Here is a 9,925-nt window from a genome sequence, read left to right as displayed (position 1 = left end):
AGTCAACAAGGCTAGCTTAGTGTCATCAGCAGGCCATCAACATCCAGAAGAAGCCACCAAGATGCAGGGTCCATGGAGAACGGCTCTCACAGTGTCAGGAATCTCTGAGACAGGTGAACTCGGTTGCCAGCAACCCCCAATGTTTCAGGATCCTGAAGACAACAGAGAACAGTGGTATCCAGGAACCCCTGTAGGGCTGGGTGAGCGGAGGAGAGGGTACTAGGGAGAAAGCCAGGAGGGTTTGAGGGTGTGGGTGATAGGTATCTCATGGGTATTACTTATCGCTTGACTTTGCGTCCAGCTGAGTTTCGTCCACCACGACGGTAGAGAGACTGCTGGTTGCTGTTGAGTGGACAGTACTTGAGCGTGTGAGCCTGGTCCCCGGTGGCCCCACACAGAGGGCACACATAATGCCTCAGGATGGGACACACCACCACGCCTTCGGGTGTCTTCAGCTGGTGGGAGGCATAGACATGACGAGACTCTCCATTGTGTTTGCAGAAGTTGCATAGGACAGCCAGGCTCCCGGAGACCCCTGGCTCCTGCTCCCTCTTCTCCTGGAGCCTGGAAGTGAGCACCTCGGCCCCTTCATCCTCCAGTCTTTGGCGCCGGTCCTGGATTAGAGTCAGTATCACCTGGCTCAGGTTAAAGTAGTCCCTCCACATGTCAAAGGGTGGTAGGTCCATGACACCTGGTGGCTGTGGGCACTGAGGAGGGACTGGGGGCCAGGGGCTGTGAGGTCAGAGGGCAGGAGGAGCAGGCCTGTTTGTGGAGCAGAGAGGAGGCACACCCCTTATAAATACTCCCCTAGAGCCCATTCTAAGCAAAGGTGGAGCTTAGATTTAAAGGGCCCACTTACAGCCCAGGGTTCTTGGCTGACTCCAATCTCTCAGGGAGACTGGAAGCAGCTTATTCCCAGGTTGCCCCTCCTCCAAGGCATTCCGTGTTTTCTGGAAATAAATTCCATGGGCCTCAGTTTCCTTCCTCTTCAGTTTAGGGCTTTGCTTTATGTCTGTTGCTCACGTACGGTTCCTTCTTCCCTCCTTCCTTCCCTCGGGATCACCCAGAACCTTATGATTTGACCCAAGTTCTTTGTTTTGTTTTTCAAGATAGAATCTCAGTATGTATACCCCTGGCTATCCTGGAACTTGCTATGTAGACCAGGCTGGCCTCAAACTCGCCCAATCTACCTCCCTGGTTGCTAGGATTAAAGGTGTGTATTGCCATGTCCAGCTTGATTTTTTTTTATTACATTTATTTACTTAATAGTGGGGGGCATGTCACATCTTACATGTGGAGACTGGAGGAAAACTTGCAGGAGGCAGCTCCTTCCCCAAGTGGGGGACCAAACTCAGGTCATCAAGCCTGGTAATAGGCCAAGCTGAGCCACCTCACGGCCGCCAGGTGGGTTTTTGTTGATGTCTGGTATAGTTTGTTTGTTTTTGTTTTTGTTTTGAAACAGACTTACATCTTGTTACAGAGTCTTTGACCTCCCATCCTTCAAAACCTGGGAGTGGGGCTCCTCAGTACCCTTTCCATACAGCTTTTTTTAAAAAAAGAGTTATTTATTTTATAAATATGAGTGTTCTATCTGCATGCATACCTTTATCCCAGGAGAGGGCATCAAATCCCATTAGAGACAGCTGTGAGCCACTATGTGGTTGCTGGGAATTGAACTCAGGACCTCTGGAAGAGCAGCCAGTGCTCTTTACCATTGTGCTGTCTCTCCAGCCCCTACTACAGCTTTGACTCTGTCCTGCTTCAGTCTCTGGAGTGCCGAAAGGACAAACACAGAGGCCTGGGCAGTCAGCTCCGAGGGAGAGCACTTATCTGTCTAGCATGCTTGAGTCCCCAGGTGGTTTACCTACTTTTGGGAGGTAGAAAAGTGAGGATCAGAAGTTTAAGAGAGATGGATCAGCAGTTAAGAGTACTGGCTGCTCTTCCAGAGGACCTGGGTTCAATTCTCAGCACCCACATGGCAGCTCACAACTGTCTGTAACTCCAGAGAGGCTGAGGAGTTGGGAAAGCTAAGTGGCTAGCTGGGACCCACACCCAGAGTAATCTTCAGTCCCATGAACCTGCATATGGAACATAGTCAAGATAGATGAGCAACGAGGTGCTGTAATCCCAGCGAAGGCAGGAATATTGCTGCAAGCTCAAACCCAGTCAGGGCTACAGAGTGAGGCAGCATCTCAAAACAAAGGAGCCAGGGGAGCTGGGTGAGGTTTGCCTAGCCGTAGTACACACTGGGGTACAGGAATTGCAATTAGGGATGTCTGAGTCACTGGCTATGCACACAGGATAATGCCACACATACTTCAACCAGGGACAACCTTCCAGGCAGAAGAGATACACTGGCTGCCGTATGTATGGGAGAATAAAGCTTCTAATGAGGGGCCCAGAACAGGCTCTGGATGCTATTACATCAGAAGTGGAAGCATGGTGACTCAGGTCTGTAATTCCAGTGTTGGGGAGCCTGAGGCAGGAGGGTCGTGGGTTCTAATCCATCTTGGATTACATAGGGAGACATAGATATGAGGGAGAGGAAAGTGGCTCTCTGAGTTTGAAGCCAGGCTGATCTGCAAGGCGTCAGGCAGTGTGTGTGAGTCTCAAAAAAAGGAAAACTGATCATGGTGATAATTTTTAGGGTGTATGTTGTTGGGGGCTTCTGATCCCCCTGTGCATGGTAGAGCCCCAACCGCCTGATCATTGACCATGATCTCTTTAGTTGAGAGTCTGGTAACAGGGTAAGGAAAGGCAGGTTTGCAGAACCCAGTAGTAACTATTGCTATTGTTTGGCCACTCCACCCCCAGTGCCTGGCCTGCTGTCCTTATTTATTTTCCCTGGTTTCCTGTCCCATCTTGTTACTCAGCTATGGCTGCCTTTCCTTCTGGGCCTCTGGTCATGGTTTATTTTTTGGATGTTTACAAGTGCCTCTTTAGATAAGCCCAGTCTTGGGTGGGATAGACAGAAAAAAAAACAAAAAACAAAAAACCGGAGGTGACGTTGACGAGAAACTGCCCAGCCTGGTGTTTACTATGTAGGGTTCTGCTACCCACGCCTGGCCCTGCAGGGGGCCATTGCCCTGTTTACTTCTGAGTTTCCTCTTCACCCTGACCTCTCCACCCCAGGCTAAAAAACAGATCAAGGGGGTTTCAGACAGGTGGATCTGTTAAGTATTACAAACCTTCCAACAGGTCTGCCTAAGGAACTTGAAGGAGAATTTATGCTCACTTTGCTGATGGAGAAACCCAGGCTCATGTTCCACAGAACCACAACTAACGGTTATTAATTTATTTAATTTATTTTAATCTTTTTTTTTTTTTTTTTTTTTTTTTTTTTTTTGTTAAAACTAGATCTCATTGTATAGCCCAGGTTGACCTTAATCGGCAATCCTCCTGCTTCAGTTTCTCAAGCTCCTAGACTACAGGTGTGTAACACTATATCTAGCTATATACATATTTTGGATTTTGGAGATAGGGTTTCTCTGTATATCTCTGACTGTCTTGGAACTCACTTTGTAGACCAGGCTGGCCTCAAACTCACAGAGATCCACCTGCCTCTGCCTCCCCTGAGTGCTGGGATTAAGGGTGTGTGCCACCACGCTCAAGCTATATGGGTATTTTTAAAAATGTTAAGGCCAGCAAGATGGCTCAGTGGCCAAACAGTTTTGCCATCAAGCCTGAAGACCTGAGTTCGATACCCAGGACTCTTATGGTGGTAGGAGAAAACCAACTTCCCAGAATTGTCCTCTACCCTCTACAGTACAGTGGCGTGTGTCCCACTTCCAAAGAAATACATAAAGCAATGTGGTTTTAATTTTTTGAAAAACTGTTGTTAAACCAGATTCGGTGGCACAGATTAATAATTCCAGTACCAGGGTGGGAGAAGACAAGAGGATCAGAAGTTCAAGGTCATCCTTGGCTACATAATGAGCTCAAGGATGCTCTGAGTTACAGGTGATCCTGTCTCAAATGGGGAAACAAGGTAACTAGGCTGAGGGTGTAGCCCCATTGGTAGAGTGACTGCCTTGGATGGGGGAAGACAAGCGTGCTGAGGCCTGAGTAAAAATGGCCCCCAAGGGCTTATGTATGTGAGCCGCCATGTGGGTGCTGGGAACTGAACTCAGGACCTCTGGAAGAGCTACCAGTGCTCTTAACCTCTGAGCCAGCTCTCCAGCCTGGGCTTACATATTTGAACCCTTAGTCATCAGGGAGGTAGAACTACTTTAGTCTGTTCTGTTGCTGTGCAGAGACACCATGACCAACACAACTCTTATAAAAGAAAGCATTTAATTGGCGGATGGCTTTTCAGGCAGGGGTGGTGCTTGAGAAGTAGCTGAGGGCTACAATCTGATCCTCAAGCAGAGGGCGAGAGAGAGGGAGAGAGAGAGGGGGAGAGACTGACTGGGCCTGGCATGGGCTTTTGAAACCTTACAGTCCACCCACTGTGACACACCAACTAATCCTTCTAATTCTATCAAAGAGTTCTGCTCCCTGGTGGTTAAGTATTCAAATACACGAGCCTGTGGGGGCCACTCTTTTTTCTTCCCGAGATACGGTTTCTCTATGTGTAGCTCTGGGTGTCCTGAAATTCACTTTTGTAAACCAGGCCGTAAAGGTATGTGCCACCATCATCCGGTTTATGGGGGCCATTCTCCTCCCCACCCCTTTGGGTTTTCGAGACAGGATTTCTCTGTGTAGCAGTCCTAGCTGTCCTGGAATTAGCTCTTGTAGACCAGGCTGGCCTCCAACTCATGGAGCTCCACCTGCCTCTGCCTCTGCCTCCCGGGTGCTGGGGTTAAAGGCATCGCACCACCACCGCCTGGCGGCCATTCTTATTTAAACCACCATAGTGGTTATCCTTGGTTACATAGGGAACAAGGCCAGTTTGAGCTGTAAGAATCTCTCTCCCTCTCCCTCTCCCTTTCTCTCTCTCTCTCCCTCTCTCTCTCTCTCTCTCCCTCTCTCCCTCTCCCTCTCCCTCTCTCTCTCTCTCTCCCTCTCTCTCTCCCTCTCTCTCTCTCTCTCTTCCTCTCTCTCTCTCTCCCGCCTCCCTCCCTCCCTCTCCCCCTCCGTGCTTCCCCCTTTCTGCCTTCCCTCCCTCCTCCCTCTCTCCCTCCATCTCTTTGTGTATGTGGGGTCCTTTTAACTGTGCACCATCTCTTTAGCTTCCTCCCTTTTCTCTCTTGTGACCCGGTTATTTTGACTGGGTGCTAGTTCACCTTCACATTGTATGAGGGCTGCCCAGGTCTGACTGAATAGAGATGAAGGTTGGTCTTGGCCACATTGTGGGGTTACAGTTCTACTTAGAGATGAGTAAAACCTGTTTGATGTTTTGTTTCATTTTGAGATGAGGTCTCCCTTTATGGCCCAGGGTAGCGTCACACTAGTTTCAATGCTCCTGCCTCTGCCTCCTGGTGCTGTCTAGGATCACAGCGATGCACCATCATGCCCTGCTCACAACAGTAAATCACTTGGGACTCTTTCTATAGCACCTGGCGTTTTAACCCGTCTTCTTTTATTCCTCCTACTAGATCTCACTGGGTAGTCCAAGTTGGCCTCAAAATTGTTCTAATCTTCCTGTCTCAGCTTCCTGAGTGCCGAAGTTACAGTCAGGTGGGTATGGTGCCAATGCCTATCTTCTTGGTATATTCTGGGCTCTCTGTCCATTGAAAACTTTACAGGCACTGGGTGGTAGTGGTGCATACCTTATATAGTTTAGAGGTGAACCAGCATCCAGCCTGAGTCCCAGCACCCAGGAGGCAGAAGCAGCCAGATCTCTTAGAGTTCGATGACAACCTGATCTACAAAGCAAGTTCCAGGATAGCCAGAGCTGCTACACAGAGAAACCCTGTTTAGAAAAACCAGGAAAAAAGAAAATACAAGAAAATGCCTCCATGAAATCAGGCTGCAGGCAAGCCTGTAGGGCATTTTTAAATTAGTGATTGATGTGGGAGGGCCCAACCCTTTGTGGGTGGGGCCATCCCTGGGCTGGTGGTCCTGAGTTCTATGAGAAAGCAGGCAGTAAGCAGCACCCTCCGTGGTCTCTGCATCAGCTCCTGCCTCCGGGTTCCTGTCCTGCTGACTTCCTTCAGAGAAGAAGAGTGGAAGTGGAAGCCAGATGAACCCCTTCTGCCCAGGTTGCCTTTGGTCGTGATGTTTCATCACCCTAAGGTGATATTCTGCAAAAGTTAAAGGGGTTTGGTGGGTCAAACCTGCAATTCTAGCCACACATACGAGCTCAGCAGGAGACTGAATGCTCACAGCCAGCTTAGCTACATGGTGAATTCCAAACCAAAGCAGAACCCCCTCTCATCAACCTGAGATTAAAATGAGGAAAGTCTGGCATAGTGGTGCACACCTGTTATCCCAGCTCTTAGGAAATGGCCGAAGGAAGATCAGGAGTTCAAGGTCATCCTCAGTTAATCTCAGGTCAAGTTCGTGGCTGTGCTGGGCTATGTGAGACCTTATCTGATGAATCAGAGTAGACTGTAATCGTATAACAGAGATCATGAATCATTAAAATACCGGGCTGTCGAGATGGCTCAGCAGGAAAAGGTGCTTGTTGCTAAGCCTGAAGATCTGAGTTTCAATCCCTGGGACCCATGTGGTGGAGGGAAAGCCACAAATATGAAACACACACACATATTAACAGATACATTTCTGTTATGCCATATTTACATCACACACACACACACACACACACACACACACACACACACACTATAATGGTCTTGCTGTAACCCAGGCTGCCCCGCAGCTCCCCAGCCTCCTGCCCCAGTCTGCTGCATGCTGGGATGACAGTTTGCCTCACCACTTAGGCACAGTTCCCACTACTACTTATCTCTTATTTCATCTCAGGCCACATCGCTTTCTCCCACCTCTGCCAGACTCTCCCAAACAAACCCCAGCCACACTGTCATTTCCACTATAAATACAGATGGTCCTGCACGGAACGATGGTTTGACTCATGATATTTTGACTGTACGATGGTGGGAAAGAAATACACATTCAGTTGGATCTGTTTCTCCCAGCTAGTGATAGGCAGGAAACTGAAGTCGCTGGGCGGAGGAGGCGAGCCCATGCTACAGGCCCTGGGACTGGTTCTCTTCTCCCACCAGGTCATCGGTATTGATAGCAGAAGCCTTTACCCATTCTGCCATCTCTCTGGCTGCGAATTTATAAATTTGAAAGGACCAGAAAAGCAAAACCAAAATAAAACAGAACAGAAAACAGGCAAGATAGTTCAGTGGGTAAAGCCACTCACTGCACAGCTCTGGGATCCTGAATTCAGTCATTAGATGACAAAGGTAAGAGGAGGAGACCCACTCCATGAGGTTGTCCTTTGGCCTTCACACTCCAGTAATAACAATAAATAAAACCAAGAGGTAAGGCTGGGTGTGCTGGTAGATGCCTTCACGTGTGCACTTGGGGCAGGGGCAGGGAAGTGGGCATCTGGGAACTTGAGGCCATCTTGGTTTACATAACGAGTTTCAAATAAGTAAGTAAATAAACAAATAAAATAAATAGCGACCACCCAAATATCAGACTCTTCTGTTTTCCTGACGTTCTTCTGGGTCACCATGCACAGCCCTGCCTAGTTGGTGTGTTTCCATGTGGTAGGAGTGGGGCATTCCCCCAGTATTTTCATGGAAAGCTATGGATACACAATCAAGAAGTATTCATGGACAGTACGCCAGGCCATTTCTGCTGCTATAACCAAACACCGGAGACTGATTGAATGATAAGAAACAAAAATTTATTATTTTTCACAGTGCTGGAGACCAGGATGTCCAAGTCCACTCTGCAGGTTTCACGGCGAGGGCTCAGTCTCTGGTGCCGTGTCCTCTCACAGTAGACGGCAGGATGGAAAACAGACACACAAATCTCTAGGCGTTTTTGTTTTGTTTTTTTTTTTTTGGTTTTTTTTTTTTTTTTTTTTTTTTGGTTTTTCGAGACAGGGTTTCTCTGTCGCTTTGGAGCCTGTCCTGGAACTAGCTCTTGTAGACCAGGCTGGTCTCGAACTCGCAGAGATCCGCCTGCCTCTGCCTCCCGAGTGCTGGGATTAAAGGCGTGCGCCACCACCGCCCGGCCCTCTAGGCGTTTTTATAGGACTGTCAGGGTGGCCCTCACAAGTGTCTTTTTAAAAATTTATTTTTATCTTATGTGCATTGGTGTTTTACCAGCATACATGTCTGTGTGAAGGTGTCAGATCTTGCAGTTACAGACACGTGTGAACTGCCATGTGGGGGCTGGGACTTGAACTTGGGTCCTCTGGAAGAGCAGTCAGTCCTCTTAACCACTGAGCCATCTCTCCAGTCCCCTCATGGTGCTTCTTAAAGGCCTCACCTATACATACTGTTGCACTGGGGATTAAGTTCCAACATTAGTTTTGGAGAGACACAGTTAAACTATAATGGATAACCAAGTTCGGTTTGTTTGTGTTGGGGACTGCAACCCAGGGCCTTCTCAGTGCTACTCAGATTTGTTTTGTTTTGTTTAGAGATAGAGTTGCATCTAACTTGCTATGCAGGCCAGGCTGGCCTGTAACTCAGAGATCCCTCTGCTTTTGCCTTCCTGAGGGCTGAGATTAAAAAGCTATGACAACACTCCAGGTTGGGCTAGGACTTTTGTAGACCACTTCAGGAGAGATTCTGGATTGTCTTGGTTAATTCAGTGATCCCTGATCTGGGGGGTATGGCCCAGTGGTAGAGCCCCTGCCTAGAATCCCCCAGTGAGGGGCTGTGGCCCTGGCTCGGATATTGTGTGCTCCTCTAGCATATATTAGGCCCTAGGTTGTGTTTCCAACACTAGAGCACAAAGAACTGAACAGAAAATGAAGTAATCAACATGATAATAATTTGAGACCATGGAAAAATCCTGTTAAGGATACATTTGAACAGTTTTGAAGTGCTAATGCTATTAGAAGGACAGACGGCCAAGCAGTGGTGGTGTGCACCTTTAATCCCAACACGCGGGAGGCAGAGGTAGGCGGATCTCTGTGAGTTCGAGGCCAGCCTGGTCTACAAGAGCTAGTTCCAGGACAGGCTCCAAAGCTACAGAGAAAGCCTGTCTTGACAAACAAACAAACAACAACAACAACAAAAAGGGCAGAGATTGTGTGTGCTTTTCACTCCCTTGGGCAGGAAGGAAAACAGGAGACCATAAAGTGAGCCAGCTTGCATCTAGAGTGGCACCTGGTCACAGATTCCATGAATGAAAATAGAAATGAATGTGTGGGCAGAATTAAGCTCGAAGGTGCTCATATTGTTATGGGAGTGTGTGTAGGGTCGGGGAGTAGGGGTTGGGGGGTGTGCATGCTATGGTACAAGTGTCTGAGGATAGTGCTCCAGAGTAGGGTGTCAGCTCTCTCACCTTCTGTGGGGTCTGGGGATTGAACTCAGCTCGTTCAAGCCTGTGGTCAAGAGTCTTTACCCACTGAGTCAGGAAGATTTTCAGTTTGAACCCTTCCTGGGCTATAGAATGAGGTTTTGCCTTAACAGTGCAAAACAAGGCCAGTGGCAAGGCTCAGAGGTAATGTAATAGCACTTCCTGTACAAGCCTCACAACCTGGGTTTGATCGCTCGGACCAAAAAGGATGAAAGGAAAAAAATGATCTCTACAAAACTTCTCTGGACTTCTGTGTGCATGTGTGGCACATACACACTATAATGATAAATTAAAAAGAAGTCCCTGGGGTGGAATTACAGACAGAATCTCTAGTAAATAAAAAAATTATCTGTGCATGTGTGTGCGTGTGCATGTTTGTGCGTATGCGTGTGTGCATATGTGTATGTATGCACAAATGCCACGGCTCATGTGTGGATGTCAGAGAACATCTTGTTGGTTCCATGGGTCCCAAAGACTGCACTCAGGTCCTTAGGGACTCGGTCGGTCCTCACAGCTGACGCACATGACTACA

The 9,925-nt window shown here is 48.3% G+C and overlaps 1 protein-coding gene across 1 annotated transcript; it reads right to left on the bottom strand.

The window, feature by feature from the left end:
* Positions 1 to 278: 278 nt before the first annotated feature.
* Nanos2 (nanos C2HC-type zinc finger 2) lies at positions 279 to 686 on the bottom strand. Its single transcript, XM_038338384.1, has one exon. It carries the CDS (start codon positions 684 to 686, stop codon positions 279 to 281), a length of 408 nt encoding a protein of 135 aa, XP_038194312.1.
* Positions 687 to 9,925: the final 9,239 nt, after the last annotated feature.

This window comes from Arvicola amphibius, chromosome 8 (assembly GCF_903992535.2).
Source record: "Arvicola amphibius chromosome 8, mArvAmp1.2, whole genome shotgun sequence".
Lineage (NCBI taxonomy): Eukaryota > Metazoa > Chordata > Mammalia > Rodentia > Cricetidae > Arvicola > Arvicola amphibius.
The sequence above is the reverse complement of the archived record's forward strand: the minus strand, read 5'-3'. Positions and strand labels throughout refer to the sequence as shown.